At 47.1% G+C, this 19,428-nt stretch overlaps 2 protein-coding genes across 5 annotated transcripts; one reads left to right on the forward strand and one right to left on the reverse strand.

The window, feature by feature from the left end:
- Positions 1–147: 147 nt before the first annotated feature.
- tfr2 (transferrin receptor 2) lies at positions 148–12,868 on the reverse strand. 4 transcript variants are annotated; one of them, XM_084691338.1, is made up of 18 exons: positions 12,743–12,868; positions 8,741–8,786; positions 8,141–8,393; positions 7,694–7,865; positions 7,324–7,464; positions 7,024–7,135; positions 6,598–6,840; positions 5,824–5,963; positions 5,448–5,632; positions 5,221–5,340; positions 4,995–5,077; positions 4,820–4,883; positions 4,662–4,729; positions 4,411–4,481; positions 4,219–4,303; positions 3,729–3,953; positions 2,185–2,325; positions 148–1,557 (listed from the first exon to the last, which is right to left on the reverse strand). In XM_084691338.1, the coding sequence occupies exons 2-18, from the start codon at positions 8,768–8,770 to the stop codon at positions 1,315–1,317; spliced, it is 2,376 nt and encodes a 791-aa protein (XP_084547464.1). In that variant the 5' UTR covers positions 8,771–8,786; positions 12,743–12,868; the 3' UTR covers positions 148–1,314. The 4 variants fall into 4 exon arrangements, with proteins under 4 accessions (XP_084547464.1, XP_084547465.1, XP_084547466.1 ...); XM_084691339.1 differs by lacking the exon at positions 12,743–12,868 and adding an exon at positions 12,365–12,565; XM_084691340.1 differs by lacking the exon at positions 7,324–7,464.
- A 160-nt stretch (positions 12,869–13,028) lies between these two features.
- On the forward strand, positions 13,029–19,257 carry LOC146221507 (CST complex subunit CTC1-like; the record flags this gene model as incomplete). Its single annotated transcript, XM_084692034.1, has 8 exons — positions 13,029–13,361; positions 14,173–14,330; positions 14,783–15,017; positions 15,400–15,632; positions 17,036–17,165; positions 18,051–18,563; positions 18,667–19,016; positions 19,179–19,257. Coding segments are annotated over exons 1-8 (1,740 nt in total), but the record flags the coding sequence as incomplete, so codon positions are not given.
- Between the last annotated feature and the right edge of the window lie 171 nt (positions 19,258–19,428).

A 19,428-nucleotide genomic window follows, 5' to 3' on the forward strand; every position in this document is an offset into this window, starting at 1 on the left:
TTTTCTAATCTTATCTAACACTGTAGGTATTCTAGAGCAGATTGTCTCAAACCATCCAAGACTGGACTGAAAACATGGACTGAAATATTAAACCAAAGAAGACACAGGAGACAACATTCAGAACTGATTAGCAGACTGACACAGTACTTCAGGAAACATTATGTTTATTGGAGACCAGTTTTACAACCCAGTAGAACATGGTTGCACATAGCAGAACCCAGTAGAACATGGTTGCACATAGCAGAACCCAGTAGAACATTGTATCACTGGTCTCCCTGGAGCAGCAGAAACCTCCGCGGTCACAGATCAGGGGTCAGATCACGCAGGGGTCAGATCACACATCCAACCCCTGGCCAGTAACTGCATGATTGACAGCAGATACCGCTCCGTGACTGGCTGACAGTCAGACTGTCATAATTATGGGAGACACTCCCACGATAATCTGTTACATTACAGACCAGATTCCGGACGATTGGACATTAACTTCTAACCCTGCCCTCTAACCTCCAACCCTGCCCTCTAACTGTGCCCTTTAACATCTAACCCTGCCCTTTAATCTCAAACCCTGCCCTCTAACTGTGCCCTTTAACATCTAACCCTGCCCTCAAATCTCAAACCCTGCCCTCTAACCTAAAATTTGCCCTCTAACCTCTAACCCTGCCCTCTAACCCTGGTAGTTAGTATCATTAACATACAAAAAGATCAGACCAATCACCAGTCAGGGCTCATTGTCATGACACCCTGCTCACCTCGCTGTTGCACTCTGACCCCTGACCTGGAGGTGGTCATAATTGGAATTTAGCACACAAGGAAGTAGGTAGTATACTAAATAGCAAACTAGGATGTAGGTAGTACGCTAGCTAGTATGTTAGGTGGTATGCTAGGTGGTACACTAGGTAGTATGCTAGGAGGTACACTAGCTAGTATGCTAGGTGGTACACTAGCTAGTATGCTAGGTGGTACACTAGGTAGTATGCTAGGAGGTATGCTAGGTAGTACGCTAGCTAGTATGCTAGGTGGTACAGTAGGTAGTATGCTAGGTGGTATGCTAGCTAGTATGCTAGGTGGTACACTAGGTAGTATGCTAGGTAGTACGCTAGCTAGTATGCTAGGTGGTACACTAGGTAGTATGCTAGGAGGTATGCTAGGTAGTTCTTTAGGAAGTGGCAGTGAAGCACATGGGCAGCAAGAGGCCATGTGCAACTCCTTCTCAATTTACACATATATCAAATGCACCCTCAGAGGCACACCTGCCCCAGACTCACAGAAAAAACATGGCGTGTGTGTGATGTGTGTGTATGGTGTGTGTGAGGATCAGAAGGCATGATCTATGTTCCAGACGTCTCCGCTCAGGGCGTTAGCAGCCCCCTGCAAGGTCCAGGTGAAAAGCGCCAGTTGCCGTCGGAAACGTGCCTCGTCGAAGCGCTCAGGGTCGGAGGTCAGCAAGGCCAGGTGCTCGGTGAGCGCGCTCAGTGTGTGCTCGCCTCGGCCGTGCAGAACATGCCGGAACGGAGTCTCCACCGTTGACACGTACTGGGACAGGAAGTAGTATTCCACCTGGAACACACAGACAGGAAGCATTCTATTTGGAACACACAGGCAGGAAGTAGTATTGTATTTGGAACACACAGAGGAAGTAGTATTCTATCTGGAACACACAGACAGGAAGTAGTATTATATCTAGAACACACAGACAGGAAGTAGTGTTCTATCTGGAACACACACATACAGTATGAGTATGAGTGTGTCTGTGTGTATGAGTGTCTGAGTGTATGTGTGTATGAGTGTCTGTGTGTATGAGTGTCTGTGTGTATGAGTGTGTCTGTGTGTATGAGTGTGTTTGTGTGTATGAGTGTCTGTGTGTATGAGTGTCTGTGTGTATGAGTGTGTCTGTGTGTATGAGTGTGTCTGTGTGTTTGAGTGTGTCTGTGTGTATGAGTGTCTGTGTGTATGAGTGTCTGTGTGTATGAGTGTGTATGAGTGTGTCTGTGTGTATGAGTGTCTGTGTGTATGAGTGTCTGTGTGTATGAGTGTGTCTGTGTGTATGAGTGTGTCTGTGTGTATGAGTGTCTGTGTGTATGAGTGTGTCTGTGTGTATGAGTGTGTCTGTGTGTATGAGTGTCTGTGTGTATGAGTGTGTCTGTGTGTATGAGTGTCTGTGTGTATGAGTGTCTGTGTGCCTACTCTCATGATGCGGGTGTTGTGTATGCGTGTCATGGTCTCATCCTGCAGGTCACTGTTGATGATGGTCGTCTGCAGCCGCTCTGCTGCTCTGCTGTAGTCTCCTCTGGCACTGAACACCCACTGAGGAGAAAGGCCTCGCGCCTGCACACACACACACAGTTTATTTTATTTTTTATTCGCTTCGGTACTATTTTCACAAGTATGTGGTAAAACCTCACAACTGTTAGTACAAAACTCAAAGCAGATCATCAAAAAGTCTGTTTTTTCAAACACGTAATCACATGTTCAATTGACAAAGTGCAATGCACAAAATACACAATTACTTTTTCACCACACCTAATCAGTGTGTCATTAAAGAAATACCTTTCATATGAAGTAATTGTCTTTCACAATGCAATGCTCACGATGCTTTTGATATGCTTCTTTTCTTATTTGCGTAAATACATTTGACCAACACTTAATCCAACTAATCTTAATGGTTAATCACTGAACCGTTTGGTAAACCTATATATTTTCATTTCAGCAATAAACAGTATATCGATTTTGAGAAGTACAGAAATAAAATGTGTTTTTGTACGAACATATAAAATACTGTAACCACACATGATGAATACTCGTTATTGCTACTTGATTTCAGATTGGGGTAACCACAATTGGTCATTAGATATACGTCACAGTAAAGTGGGGGCGTGGGCACCAACAGAGAGGTCAGAGAGGTGGGCATGGGCACCAACAGAGAGGTCAGAGAGGTGGGCATGGGCACCAACAGAGAGGTCAGAGAGGTGGGCATGGGCACCAACAGAGAGGTCAGAGAGGTGGGCATGGGCTCCAACAGAGAGGTCAGAGAGGTGGGCATGGGGCCTTTACAGTAAATGTTATGTTTTGTTCTCAATCAGTTACATAATAGAAAGTAAACTTATGTTACAATTATATCTGAAAAATAGTATAAAATCTAATTTGGCCAAATGATCGTAGACAATGTCTTCATTGATCCTTCACTTGATTACACAGAGGATGGATATTTTGGAAATTATAGATTATGTAAATGTGAGTAATGTAAGTGTATTGCCTAATGTGAAACTGTAATCCATCTTTTACATAGTACTGTAGCATATTACGGTAATTTCAGCACTTCTAAGGCCGATTTGAAACATCATCATTGAAGATCATACTGTTGTGTTTCGGTGATTAAACCAAATGTTCCCATTACATATTACAATAATCCTGTGTTTGAAACAATGATTATGTGGACTGAAAGCATTTCATCAGGTTTTGAAAGAATGACTATCTGGCCATCATTGTAACTTGTATCATTACAAGTGAGATCAGTTTGGATCTTTGTACTGAGAGTTTTGAAAATGTACACCTTACTTGTGAAAATAGTACCAAAGCGAATAAAAAAACCTGTAGTATACCTGCATAAACAGTACAACCAACACTGAACATGAATATGTATGTGTGTGTATGAGGGTGTGTATGTGTATGTGTATGAGAGTGTGTGAATGCGTGTGTGTGTATGAGTATGTGTATGAGTGTGTGTGTACCTGCAGCTCGGTGGAGTGTTTGTTGAGTTGGGCGCTGAACTGCAAGGCAGTGTGAGAGTAGGAAGTGATGCGTAGAGGCAGGATGTGGTCGTGAGCCAATCGCAGCACCATCAGCCCCACCAGTTGGCCCAGGCTCCGCCCCACCCCCCCCAGGCGGCCCCCCAGCACCTCCTGGAGGCGGCTGGGGCTGTCCAGCGGGGTGTTGACAAACGGGTAGGCCCGCTCCTACACACACACACTGGGTTTGGAGGGTGTCTAGCAAGGTTTGGAGGAGGTGAGGGTTAGGAGGTGAGGGATAGGGGGTAAGGGGTAGGGGGTGAGGGGTAGGGGGTGAGGGTTAGGAGGTGAGGGTTAGAGGGTGAGGGTTAGGAGGTGAGGGGTAGGAGGTGGGGGTTAGGAGGTGAGGGGTAGGAGGTGAGGGTTAGGAGGTGAGAGTTAGGCGGTGAGGGTTAGGGGGTAAGGGATAGGAGTTTGGGGGGGTCAGTCTGACCTCTGTGAAGCGTAGCTCCATGGCTGGAACTCCAGCGAAGGCTGTGAAACTGTACGCTCCACTGTTCAGGTAGAGAGGCTTGATACTGGAGGATGAGGAGAAGGATGAGGAGAGGAGGAGAGGGATGAGAGGTCTGAGTTCAGGGTTGGTGTCAGGTGTTCCAACCAGGGTTGGGGGTAGGGTTAGACTCACATCCTCCAGCTGCCTCCTTCCTTCTCTGCCTGGCTGTGGATGTTCTGGCCCACATGCTTGGGATGCTCCACCTGCACTCACACACACAAACACACAAGCACACACACACACACACACACAAGCACATACACACACACAAGCACATACACACACACAAGCACATACAATTTTACTGTTTGCATGTAGTTCCACTTCCCATGTAGTACATGATAAACACACACACACACACACACAAACACACACACACAGACCTGTTTGATGGCTCCTTCTATCAGGTCCACTAGCAGAGGACTGGTGTAGGCAGACAGAATATCATCACCTTCAACATGATTGGATGAAAAAGGGGGAAGGCTGAATATGATTGGATGAGAGAAAGAAAAGTCAACGTGATTGGATGAGGAGTAATTACCCATAATGCACTGGTCCAGGCTGAAGTATGCCACGGCTTTCAGATGCAGCATGGAGAGGTAACCCTGGCAACCACATTGTCAGAGGTCAGAGACACGGAAGGAGAGAAGGAGAGAGAGGAAGGGAGAGAGATAGAGAGGGAGAGAGGAAAAGAAGTACAGAAAGAGAGATCTCACCTCTAACCATTCTGTAGCTCCTACATGTCCAAACTCTCCAGCGTCCCAACTGACAAACAGAAGACTCCTCCTAGGGAAAAACCCTACACACACACACACCATAAACACACAAAAATGACCATAAACACACACAGACATTACCATACACACACATTACCATAAACACATACACAGTGTTGTGGTTGTTGTGGTGTGGTTGTGGTGAGGTTGTAGTTGTTATGGTTACCGTTCTGCACCATGGAGGTGAAGGTGCGAGCGAGCTCCAGAAGCACAGCAGTTCCCACCCCGGCCTTCACCGCCCCCGGCCCCCACGCATCCCTCTGGGCCCCCATGATGATGTACTGGTCTGGTTTGCACACACACATTGCTTACACACACTGGTCTGGAGGAGGTTCCAGCCAGCCTGCCTCCTCCCCCCTACCTCCTCCTTCCTCCCCCCTTCTCTCCCCTCACCTGGCTCCAGCCTGCCCTCCAGGGAGGCAAAGATGTTGTTAATGAGGACGGGTGCCATGTGGTTGTGCACCTCCATGCGCAGCCTGGAGCCAGGGGGGTGGGAGGTGAAGGAGGGGCCCAGTACACAGCTGACGTAGGCCAGCCGGCCCTGCCACCCTCGGGGACATGCTGGGCCTGACAGCTTGCTGGGGGGAGAGGGGGGTTTAAGGTTGGTCTGGGTTACGGTGTGTCTGGGGGGAGAGGTGTTAGTCTGGGGGGAGGGGCAAGAAGGGGGGGAGGGGTTAGTCTGGGGGGGAGGGGTCAGTCTGGGAGGAGGGGTTAGTCTGGGGGTAGGGGTCAGTCTGGGGGAAGGGGTCAGTCTGGGAGGAGGGGTTACCTGAGCAGTTTGGAGGCCACATTGGCACTGATTGGCTGTGCAGGGATGAGTGGCAGGCCTGAGGACTGGGTGGGCGGGAACTGGGTGTGGTTAAAGGAGGGGAAGCCTGGGGTGAACGGATCACCTGATCCCAAGTGCACCTGTGATTGGGTTGGGGTTAGTGCTGTCCTATGATTGGGCACAACACAGGAGCACCTGTGATTGGGCACAACACTGGAAATGGTAGTGTTGTAATAAATACATGTTTATATATGTTCACATAAACTACACATAAATGTTTAAAAAAGTGTTCAGAGATTAGCTATGTAGTTGTGATAGATGATACATATGTGTTCAGATATTTCCAGGTAGAGTGTACAGTTCCAGGTATATGTTCAGAGATGGCTGTGTTACATATTACATACCTATTCAGAGATGGCTGTGTCACATGTTACATACGTGTTCAGAGATGGCTGTGTTACATGTTACATACGTGTTCAGAGATGGCTGTGTTACATGTTATATACGTGTTCTGAGATGGCTGTGTTACATGTTACATACGTGTTCAGAGATGGCTGTGTTACATGTTACATACGTGTTCAGAGATGGCTGTTACATGTTACATACTTGTTCCAAGATGGCTGTGTTACATGTTACATATGTGTTCAGAGATGGCTGTGTTACATGTTACATACGAGTTCAGAGATGGCTGTTACATGTTACATACTTGTTCCGAGGTGGCTGTGTTACATGTTACATATGTGTTCAGAGATGGCTGTGTTACATGTTACATACGTGTTCAGAGATGGCTGTGTGACTGTTGAGGCCGAGCCTGCGCGGGTCTTGGGGGATGTCTGCGGGGTCAGGGTAGATGAGAGCGCCAGCTCCTCCCGCTCGCTGGGCGTGCCACACCTTCTCCCCATAGCTGACCCCGCCCCCCACACGCATCACCACCACAGAGCCAACCACAGACACCTCTGCCGAACGCAACCAATCAAAGTCCTCCTGCCGTCCATAGTTTGCGTAAACCACTCCCCCCTTCAGAGAGCACGGGACAGGCTTACACATTCACATATACATGTGTACACACACATACGCACACTCATATCAGCACACATAGACACACACACACATGCACATATATGCAAATGTATACATACAAACGTACAGCCACATCCACACGTGTATGACCACACAGGGTATATGAGAGCATGTGTGTACCGTAGCAGTGCCCTTAGCACTGTATGCACAGTAAGCTGCAGGGTTCTCCAGAGGAATCTCCTCCAACATCTCCCCCTCCGAGTCCACCACCCATACACTGTTCTCCTGGGTCCTACACACACACACACACACTCTCAACACCTCCCTCTCCAAGTCCAGCCTGTTATTCTGGGTCCTACACACGCACACACACACAGATCACACAGATCACACACACACACCACACGCACACACACACCACACGCACACACACCACACACACACACAGATCACACACACAGATCCCACACACACACAGACCTGGAGGGGAACTGCAGCGTGGCGTAGTGGGAGTCAGTCCAGGTGTGATCCATGCGGAGCTGCCTGAACCTGTGCAGGATGTCAGCAGCCAGGAGAGTCCCTTCAGGAGACCCTGAGGGGTGACTGGCCCTGCTCACCCTCCTACACACACACACACACACACACACACACCATACACAACACACACACACCACACACACACACCACACACACACACCACACACACACACCACACACACACACCATACACACACACCACACATACACACCATACACACATACCACACACACGCACCATACACACACGTTTGTATGTGAGTGTGTGTGTATGAGGGAGTGTGTGTGTGGTTGAGTGTGTGTGTGTGTGTACCTCACAGTGTTCTCTATGTCATCATCCTGCAGGTATCTCTTCAGCATGTCTCTAAGGTCTCCCATGTGCATCTCACCTGGAGAGGTGGGATTTGCCTTCGCCACGGCAACCATCTCCCCCCGTGTACCACAGGGGCACGAGCTGCCAAACAATGCGTAGGCCAATAGGAAGGCTGCAGGAAGGGAATGTGTGTGAGGAAGTGTGTGTGTGGGTTAGGGAATAATAATGGACACCCCTGCAGCCAATCAGAATCGAGTATTCACCCAGAGCATGGTATAAGTGTGTGTGTGTGAGTGAATGAATGAGTGAGAGTGAATATGTGCGTGAGTGTATGTGCGTGTGAGTGAATGAATGAGTGAGAGTGAATATGTGTGTGTGAGTGAATGAATGAGTCAGAGTGAATATGTGTGTGTGTGAATATGTGAGTGTGTGTGTGTGAGTGTGCACCTGAGAGGAGGAGCAGCAGTCCAGCCAGACAGATGTACAGAACCTTCCAGTAACACTGTGGTTGTCGTAGCACCAGAGCTGTGATGCCACTGTTACGCCCCACCTCCTGACTCTCTGATTGGACAAGCTTCACCTCCACTGTCAGGGTCCCGCCCCCTTCATCGGCTTCAGCCCCGCCTCCTGACTGCACATGACAGACTGAGGAAGAGGAGGAGGAGGAGGAAGAAGGGGAGGAAGAGGAGGAGGGGGAGGGCTGGAGCAAGCGATGGATAGTTGTTAGACTAATTTAGACAATCTCTCCCCCTTCTCTGTCTGTCTTTCTCCCTCCCTCTCTCCTTCCTTCTCTCTCTCCCTCCCTCCCTCTCTCTCTGTCCATCTCTCTCTCCCTCCCTCTCTCCCTCCCTCTCTCTCCCTCCCTCCCTCTCTCCTTCCTTCTCTCTCTCCTTCCTTCTCTCTCTCCCTCCCTCTCTCCTTCCTTCCTTCTCTCTCTCCCTCCCTCTCTCCTTCTCTCTCTCCCTCCCTCTCTCCTTCCTTCTCTCTCTCCCTCCCTCCCTCTCTCTCTGTCCATCTTTCTCTCCCTCCGTCTCTCTCCCTCCTTACCTGTGTCAGTCGCATTCTGATGGAGTCCATGTTCTCACTATCCCCTCTGACACCACAATCAAGAGAGAGATGATACATTTCAGCATGATATTATAGTATAGTACATTCCATTATAGTACAGTATAGCATAATATAGCAAAGCATAGTATAGCATAGCAATAGAATGTTGTATTGTACAGTCTAGCATATAACATTATAGCATCATATAGTAGTGTATAGTAGCAGTATACTGTTAGTTACAACTAACCAACAAGAGCAACAAGTCTCCCAATAAGAGTCATTGTTTTCCCGAAGGAAAGTAACATCAGGTCCAGCAACAGTATATTATAGTGTAGTCGTTTTCATAGTATTATATTATAGTATAGTGGTATGATAGCATGATATCGTTTAGTTAAGTATAGTAGTTTTGTGTAGCTTTTTATAGAGCAGCCATTCCCGGCCTTTAACACTTTCCGGCTCACTTGCACCCAGGGCCGGTCCTTCCTAGGACCTGCTTGGTTTAGGATTAGTTAGGTTTACTGATTGGGCTAGGGTCAAGGGGAAAGTGGAGTTTTATATAAAGAGATGGAGGGGATGCGTAAAGTGGCCTAATTATATATTCCGCGGTATGTACAAAAACTGCCTGTGAAAACATGCCTCTATTTTGCGTTTAAAATTCTCCGCCTCTTAAAAGCAGGTGTAAACCAGGATGCAGGTTTCCTCGCATACGCCTCCTGGTGAAATGGCTGCAGTAATCCGAGCAAGACGGCAACATGGGCCAAGGAGACGAGCTGAAAGGATTTTTGCCACAAGGATCACACTTTTTCAGATGAGTGAACACAAAATCATTACGCGTTACAGATTAAGTAGCCATGGAATATTACAGTTATTGTGTAGGTGTGGAATTCCGGCCTTGTATAAAATAACAATTTGCTGTTACCTCATGAACAAGCACATCAACTTTGTTAACCCGAATCCCAATACTACCCCTTCCCCCTAGCCCTTAGTTTACCCCTAGCCCTTGGCCCTCGAAACTAAGAGGTAAGGGCTACATAGCCCTAAGAAATGGGACACCACTTGGTTACAGGTACTTCATCTAGCACGTATCAATATCTCCAAAGCAAGTAGTGTTATGCACTGATATCAAACAAAATTTGCTGCTAATGGAGTTTACTTAACTGTAGACATGCTAGTCAGAGAAATGTGGGACTGTTGTGCAATTCAGCACTGTAACATTAGCGTACCAAACTAGCGATTTTTAGAAACGTTTCAACTAGGAAAATGGTTGCAAATATATTTGTTCAGGACTGTGTATAACACAAAACAAGACTGTCATAATTTTTTTATCAATTAATTAAGCCGAATTTATTACATTTATCGGACTCTCTGGATGATCTGGCCGCCATTGTTGCCGGTCGCGCAGTATTCACAGGGGTGTATACCCCTTAGTCTTAACCCTACCCCTAGCTCAAAAAGAGTATTGGGACACCACTAGCTCTCACGGGAACGCACAAAACTAAGGGGAAGGGAAAGGGGCAAGGGGGAGTATTGTGATTCGGCCTAAATCTTTGTTTTCGCTGTTTTTGGTGGCTGATCATGATAGAAAGAGAGAAGGAGGCCCATTCAATTACGCATTTAAACCCTTCAATTATGGTATAGTGGGCGGAGAAAGCGCTGATTACCGAGATGAACTGTAGGTTTGGTAAATACGATGTAAACTGAAGTATCTCAGAGTGCGCTTTCTGCGGGTTGCACTTGTTCTGGGAGGACAACGGCACTTAGGAATGATTGGTTGGACCCGATGTTAGTTTCCTCCAGGATCACAATGACTTTTATTGAGAGACATGTTGCTCTTGTTGATTTGTTGTAACTGTCTTAAAATGTTTGTACTCGCTGTGAAATATACTACGCTGTAAAAAAAAAAACAGTGTAAAAAAACATGAACTATCTGGCAGCTGGGACGTCAGATTACACCCATTAAATTATGGTTAAAAAAAAAATCCTGTAACATCAATTAACCATAAAATAATTGTAATTTTCCAGTACCAAATGTACAAGATATATCTGTAATATCACATTACAGTCTGTTATTTGCGGGTAAATATGATTTTTATTGACATAACTTCTCTGTAAAAAAAATTGCATTTTCAATAAATTAAAATAATAAAATAAGCTTAAATAAATTATAATGATTTAATATGATCATTCAAGGAAACTCGTGTGCCCAACACACGGATGCTGTACTTAATATCAAATTACTCAAACATTCGGGAGCTCCAGATTACATCTGCTTCACCAGCTCGCTGTACGGATTATATTTTGTTACAGGCGATTGTAAAAAAAAAAACAGGTTAGATCTGGATCTAACTGGACAACATTCACACTCAGGGTGAACACTTAATGTATCCAAACAAACTTACACATTACACATCAAAACAGAACACAACAACAAAACTCCAAACAATGCTTATCTAACTAAGTTTAAACCTTTAACTCTGTAGCTTTTCAGCTTGCTGCGGGGCATTCTGGGTAACAGGAGTGTTGCCGCTACACAACTATCTAATCAACTTTCCTTTGTCCTACTCTGGCGTCTTTACATTTATTCATTTAGCAGACGCTTTTATCAAAAGTGACTTCCAAGAGACAGCTTTACTATAAGTGAACAATGAGATAGCCCCAAAAAGGCTTTTGCAGGCTTTTGTAGTCTTTGATATTGACTGGTGCATGCTGGGATTGCATGACGTCAACTACCCGAGCTCAGTTCACAATTCAAGGTTCCTATGTCTAAACCAAAAATGATGTTATTAAGTTATTTGTCCGTGGGATAAAGGTAAATATCTGCAAAATAACTGTTAAAATAGCTCGTTTTGATGAAGTTAAGTTATGTGTTTTAACTGAATATTTTCGTGAAAATGTTATTAATATTTGTAAAAAAACAGACATGTTAGTGTACTTTACAGTAACAACATTTGGCTGTAATTCTTATGTAAAATTATACATTTACTGTTTACCATTGTCTTTCTATCTGTATTACAGTTTGCCATTGTCTTTCTATCTGTATTTCCTGTAATTCAGAAATACAGAAAAAAAAACACGGTGTATTGTGGCTTGCTTTTTCCACAGGTACAATCTTGCACTTTTGAGGTTCTTGCTGTTTAATTGTAACTTGTCTCACTACATGCTCTTATTGTTCTTTCTTTTGGGACTTATTTGGTTTCACAATGTATGCTTCATGTTTGGCTACCCGCAATGTTTGGGGCTATCTCATTGTTATGATCAGTGACCTATACACTTTTGTAAAACTCTCTCTTGGATGTCGCTTTGGATAAAGGTGTCTGCTAAATGCATAAATGTAAATGTAGATTTAAGAGACAGTACAGACCACAAAGGATCTATTCGTGCTCCTGGCTTTTAACCACTCTGTAAACACACACACACTCAGTAAACACACACACTCAGTAAACACACACATCTGACTGACTTCATTAACCACTCAGTAAACACACACACACACAGTCACACACACACAAACACCCACTCCCAGAACTCAGACATGACATATACATACTCACACACAAACTTTTACACACACCTGTATACATGGGCATGCACACAAACACAGATACATAACCTTTCCTTACTCACGTCCTCACTCAAGTTTATACTCTGGTTGGTTGTCTTAGTTACTGACAAGTTACAGTAATACAGAAGAGAAGGTGAGAGGAGAGGAGGAGAGGAGAGGAGGAGAGAAGAGAAGAGGAGGAGAGGACAGGAGAAGAGGAGGATAGGAGAAGAGGGGGAGGGGAGAAGAGGAGGGGAGGGAGGGGAGAGGAGGGGAGGGGAAAAGTGGAGGAGGGGAGAGGAGGGGAGAGGAGGGGAGGGGAAAAAAGGAGGGGAGGGGAACAGAGGAGGAGGGGAGAGGAGGGGAGGGGAAAAGAGGAGAAGAGGAGTTGAAAGGAGAGGAGAGGAAGGGAATAGAGGAGGAGAGGAGGAGAGCTCGGGAGAGGAGTTAAGGTTACTCACTCTGGGACTTCTGTTCTCTTATCCGTCTGTTATACACCGGTCTGTCCTGCATGTGTGTGTGTATGTACACTGCACTAAAGTCCAAACTCTGTCACTCTCCGCCCCTCCAAATGTCACTTCAAGCACCTGACCCCCTCTCTCTCTTCTCTCCCTCCCACCTCTTCTCTCTCCCCATCGCTCCCCCTCTTCCTCTCCCTCTCCCGGACTGTTGATTTATTGATTGAGCCGCCTGTACCTTCAGGTCTGGTTTGAGCGATCTAGTCTTACATCGACAGGAGGCAGCAACGCGCGCAACAAGCCGCGTACAGAAGAAGAAGACGCTTCGTGTCTTGCAACGGATGCTTTGAACCAATTGAAGGATTTTGCGCGACAGACGGAGCCATACCTTCTTAACTAACTAGGAGTTAGTCTAATGTCTCTAGCTAACTATCTAAATAGTCGACTTTCACAAGCTACAATAACAATCTAGATAGCTAGTCAATTGAACTGTAATTAGCTAACCGACTAGATATCAAATGTCACTAGGTACTAGATAGTTTGAACCAGCCAGCAAACCAAGGAGCGGTTTCCAACGAGGATGGAGGTGTTCCTGAACGTCTACCGTGACAGAAGTGAAGCGGTGAGTTAGCTTGCTAGCTTACAAGCGAAGGACGTGATCGTTCAAGTTTCAAGTTTATGTAATAAGTACAGGTACAGGTGCATTAGAATACATTTGGTCTTGCTCATCTAGACAATCCATAGCGGCTTCTCTAAACCTGTATGAAATGATCTAAACCAGTCTTAATTTCTAACGTAAATGATCAGAATCAGAAATGGGTTTTAATCGCCATTAAAGATTGCACAGTCAAGGAATTTACTTTGGCATTAAGGTGCATACATTCAACATATAGGAGTACATCTGTCAACAAGTCTAACTATACTATACAAAAGGTGCAAAGTCTAATTAACTAGCTACTACTAACTAATAGTAAGGGGACAGGTATGTAAAATAAATATACATTTACTCATTTAGCAGATGCTGTTATCCAGAGTGACTTACAGTGAGTACAGGGACATTCCCCTGAGGCAAGTAGGGTGAAGTGCCTTGCCCAAGGACACAACATAATTTTGCACAGCCGGGAATCGAACCAACAACCTTCTGATTAATAGCCCGACTCGCTAACCGCTCAGCCAACTATTTTATAAAGTATATAATAGTTATAATGTACAATATAAAGATACAAATAAGGTAATTAGTGCAACATTTATTGTCGTTATGTAAAATATCAATAATAATTTGAAACATGGAATTATACTGAATAGTTCACCTAAAAACTGCTAATTCAGGGGGTGGGTGGCAGGGGTGGTCAGGTGTTGTATAGTCTGGTAAGGGGGCAGGTGGGGTACAGGCAGGTGGTGTTGACCTCGGGCTCCTCCTCTTCTCTATGCAGGAACGGAGGTGGTTGGGGGAGGTCTTCCAGCGCGTGTCAGAGCTGCTGCTTCCTGTAGCGCCCACTCCTGGTGAGACTGCAGGCCGGCTGGCTGCTGCCGTGGTGACGAGGGTGGAGCAGCTAGCGCCCTGCTCGCTCTCTCTGCCCCTCAGCTACAGGTGAGGCACTGCTATGACTCTCTCTGCCCTTCAGCTACAGGTGAGGCACTGCTATGACTCTCTGCCCCTCAGCTACAGGTGAGGCACTGCTATGACTCTCTGCCCCTCAGCTACAGGTGAGGCACTGCTATGACTCTCTGCCCCTCAGCTACAGGTGAGGCACTGCTATGACTCTCTGCCCTTCAGCTACAGGTGAGGCTCAGGTGAATTGATAACAAAACAAATAAATATTTAATCGCACAATATGCAAAAAAATGTAATCTAGCAACTTTTCAGAGAGCCACTAGTGACTTCTGGTGAGATTGTTTTGGCAACACTGCTTGTCTGACTCTGCTGCCCGGTACTTCAGAAATTCTGGTATCATACCGTTTTTTGGTTTGAGTACCGACTTGGTACCGGTTTTTGTGACAACACTAGTGTAGACTAATCCTCACCATCTTTCTGGTTGCTAGGCTTGTCTCCATATCCGAGTTGGTATCCAGGCAACGGACCGCATGCTGCAGCAACCAGAGCTGGAGCACCAATCAGCACAAAGAATGGGTTAGGGCGGTGGTGCTGCCCAATCACAGAGCCCTGCCGCGGGCCAACCTGCTGCTGATTGGCTGTCTAACTGCTGGGCATGGCTCCGGGAAACCATGTGATGGGTCCTGGCGAGTGAAGGATGCAAGCGGCAGCTTACACTGTGAGGTGAGAGAGAGAAGCCGTCTCTGGTGTGGAACCATCTGTAGTGTGTGTGGAACCATCTGTAGTGTGTGTGGAACCATCTGTAGTGTGTGTGTAACCATCTCTAGTGTGTGTGTGTAATCACGTCTAGTGTGTGTGTAATCACGTCTAGTGTGTGTGTAATCATGTCTAGTGTGTGTGTAATCATGTGTAGTGTGTGTGTAATCATGTCTCGTGTGTGTGTAATCATGTCTAGTGTGTGTGTAATAATGTGTAGTGTGTAATCATGTCTAGTGTGTAATCATGTCTAGTGTGTGTGTAATCATGTCTAGTGTGTAATCATGTCTAGCGTGTGTGTAATCATGTCTAGTGTGTGTGTAATCATGTCTAGTGTGTGTGTGTCCAGCTCCTGCGCCCTTCTCCTCTCTGGCTGGGCCCCCCCATGATCTTCCCCTGCTGGAACTACATCCCCCATCATGCTGCAGGACAACATCAGGGAGAGGCAGGCTACTTGGAGCTGATTGGCTCTCCCTTACCTCTGACCTCTCACCCCGAACCAGGATTGGCCTTCGACTCTGGAGGGGCGATGTTTGGCAATGCTGTTGGAGTCCGAGAGGCCTCAGCCCTCCTCCAGCACAGGTACACACACACACACACAGTCTCCTCTTGCTTAGGTAGGTGTGTATATAAAAAGACAGATGAATAGATAGAGACAGACAGTTAGAAACATACATGACCCTAAGGTACCATCACACATAGATGACTAACCCTACTAACATCACACACACATGGCTCACACACACATTAGGGATGGGCAAACCGAGGCTTTCCGAAACGCAAAGACAATTGAAACATTTGTGTCGGGGCCATTGAAACGCTCAAAACTTTTACTCAACGGTGACACCTGCTGGCAGCCACGACTGTGGCATACACAACAGTCTTATAGCTAATTCCACAACCTAATCCTAATGGACCTTGTGGTTGAATGGAATTACATTACATTTATTCATTTAGCAGATGCTTTTATCCAAAGCGACTTCCAAGACAGAGCTTTACAAAAGTGCATAGGTCACTGATAATAACAACGAGATAGCCCCAAACATTGCTAGCAGCCAAAACATGAAGCATACATTGTGAAAAACCAAATAAGTGTCAAAGGGAAGAACCATAAGAGCATGCAGTTAAACAAGTTACAATTAAACAACATGAAACTCAAAAAGTGCAAGAGTGTACCTGTAGAAAAACAATCAACAGTAAAAAATTGTTCACAGCGAGTACAAGAATTTTAAACCGTTACAACTAACCAACAAGAGCAACAAGTCTCTCAGTAAGAGTCATTGTGATCCTGGAGGAAACTAGCATCAGGTCCAGCAAATGATTCATAAGTACCGTTGTACTCCCGGAACAAGTGCTTTTTGAGCCTTTTCTTGAGATGTTGAAATTATTGCCGTCCTACAAAGCAGATGGTGTGGGATCGAATACAGGAGCGATGGTTTTCTTTGAACAAAACAATCAGCTCAAATCATGATTTTTGAACTGTTTGAGATGATGAACTCAGTGTAAAGTTGTTACATATTCATATATATATTTATACATCTTGAAGTGGCAGACAAATGATCAGACAGGATTTCGCTAATGCACAAGCAACTTTCTCTAAGTGTCTCTAAATTTCTCTCAATCTCTCTCAAACTCTCAACCAAAGTCTCACGCATTCAGAACCTTTTGGCTTTGCCGCCTCATTTTATACCCCGACACGTCAGAGTCTTTTGGCAGGTTAGGGTTAGGGTAAGGGTGCGACACGTTCCGTTCAAGATCACATCACAAAACGTTTCGAAACACTGTCACATGACCGGAAGTGTTTTTAAAACCCGTCTTGAAACCTTGTTCCGATGCAGTGAGTGTTGAATGTGTGGAGACAGTATCGGTAACGTTGTACAGAGCGGTCCATCACTAACATACATGACCCTAAGGTACCATCTCACAGATGGGTGCCTGACTGAGTCACAATTTATCTGTGAATGTGTGTGTGTGTGTGTGTGTAGGTCTAAGGGCAGGCGTCTGCAGGTGTTGGGGCAGGTGAGTGCAGTCTGCCCCCTGCTGGAGATTGCTGGGAAAACCTTCTTCTGTCTCCACCTGCAGGAGGAGGAACACACTCTTCCTGTCGTGGTCACGGTGAGAGAGAGACATAGACAGAGAGAGGGAGGGAGGTAGGGGGGGAGGGGGGAGAGGGGGAGAGAGAGAGAGTGTGTGTGCGTAGCCTCCAGTTACGGAGAGGGGGAGAGAGAGAGAGAGAGAGAGTGTGTGTGCGTAGCCTCCAGTTACGGAGAGGGGGAGAGAGAGAGAGTGTGTGTGCGTAGCCTCCAGTTACGGAGAGGGGGAGAGAGAGAGAGTGTGTGTGCGTGGCCTCCAGTTACGGAGAGGGGGAGAGAGAGAGAGAGTGTGTGTGCTTAGCCTCCAGTTACGGAGAGGGGGAGAGAGAGAGAGTGTGTGTGTGCGTAGCCTCCAGTTACGGAGAGGGGGGAGAGAGAGAGTGTGTGCGTAGCCTCCAGTTACGGACAGGGGGAGAGAGAGAGTGTGTGTGTGCGTAGCCTCCAGTTACGGAGAGGGGGAGAGAGAGAGAGTGTGTGTGCGTAGCCTCCAGTTACGGAGAGGGGGAGAGAGAGAGAGTGTGTGCGTAGCCTCCAGTTACGGAGAGGGGGAGAGAGAGAGAGTGTGTGCGTAGCCTCCAGTTAGGGTTAGGGTTAGAGAGACATTGAGAGAAAGAGAGAGTGTGTGTGTGCGTAGCCTCCAGTCACGGGTTAGGGTTAGAGAGAGAGAGAGAGAGAGAGAGAGAGAGAGAGAGAGAGAGAGAGAGAGAGAGAGAGAGAGAGAGAGAGAGAGAGAGAGAGAGAGAGAGAGAGAGAGAGAGAGAGAGAGAGAGAGAGAGAGAGAGAGAGAGAGAGAGAGAGAGAGAGAGAGAGAGAGAGAGAGAGAGAGAGAGAGAGAGAGAGAGAGAGAGAGAGAGAGAGAGAGAGAGAGAGAGCGTAGCCTCCAGTTACGGTTGTATGTCCTCCCCAGGACCCAGGGTGCGTGTGGTGGAAATGCTGTGTGTGTGTAGGTCAGAAGGTGTGTGTGTCAGGGCTGCGTGTGTGTGCCCTCCGCTGCTGGTCTGGAAACAGAGTTCTGACTGTCACTGCTCAGTCCACCCTCTCTCTGCTGGACACACACACCTCAGACACACACACACACAGCCCAGAGACACACACACACAGCCCAGAGACACACACACACAGCCCAGAGACACACACACACAGCCCAGAGACACACACACACAGCCCAGACACACACACACACAGCCCAGACACACACACACACGCCCTGGATGTGGAGAGGGCACACCCAGGTGGATCCCAGGTCTCAGAACTGTGTCTCAGCCAAGCAGACACACACACACACCCTGACCAGGACACACACACACACCCTGACCAGGACACACACACACACCCTGACCAGGACACACACTCCGACCAGGACACACACACTGCGCTGGACGTCCTACGGATCAAATTCTCCAGAGTCATCGGCTACAAGGTGCCTGTCTGTCGATCTGTCTGTCTGTCTGTGTCCACTTGTCTGTCTGTGTACACACTAATGCTTTCCATCCTGGTGTGACCCCTCTCCTTCCTCCTGATAGGGTGTTGTGACCAGTGTGTTGAGTGAAGGGGCGGGCCTTTATGTGATCGACGGGAAGGTGGGGCTGTGTCTGGCCTATCAGCCTCTGGAGAGGCGTGGCCTGCGGCCAGGGGTGGAGATAGAACTCTGTGGCGTCCACTTCCTGTACCGGCCAAGCCCCGCCAGCTTACCCAGCATGTTGTGCATGTGTCTGCGCTCCAGCCTGCGTATCACTGCCTTCAGCCCACTGGTCCCTCACGACCCACCGAGTAACCATAGTGACTCCATGTTGCCCCGGATACTGTTGGAGAGGAATCTGGGCGTGTCCAAATACCTGTGGCTGTGTCACTGCTGCACACTGCTGCGAGAAAGGTAGGGCTATATACTATATATGTATGTATATATATGTACAAACACACACACAGACACACATGTGTATATATATATATATAATACGTGTGTGTATATGTGTATACACTGTGTGGGTATATGTACTATATGTGTGTGCTTGTTTAACACTCGTATCCTCTGCAGGCTGGTTCCCTCCCTGGTGCGGGAGGAGAAGCTGTGTGTGGTGGGGGGGAGACTGCTGGAGCTGGTGTTTCCTCTGTGGGGAGGAGGAGGGAGGGGCGGAGAGGGTGGAGGAGGAGGAGGAGGAGGAGGAGGGAGGGGCGGAGAGGGAGGAGGAGGGAGGGGCGGAGAGGGAGGAGGAGGAGGAGGAGGAGGGAGGGGCGGAGAGGGAGGAGGAGGAGGAGGAGGAGGAGGGAGGGGCGGAGAGGGTGGA

Source organism: Hypomesus nipponensis, chromosome 25 (genome assembly GCF_054491055.1).
Source record: "Hypomesus nipponensis isolate SF chromosome 25, ASM5449105v1, whole genome shotgun sequence".
In the NCBI taxonomy this organism is placed as follows: domain Eukaryota; kingdom Metazoa; phylum Chordata; class Actinopteri; order Osmeriformes; family Osmeridae; genus Hypomesus; species Hypomesus nipponensis.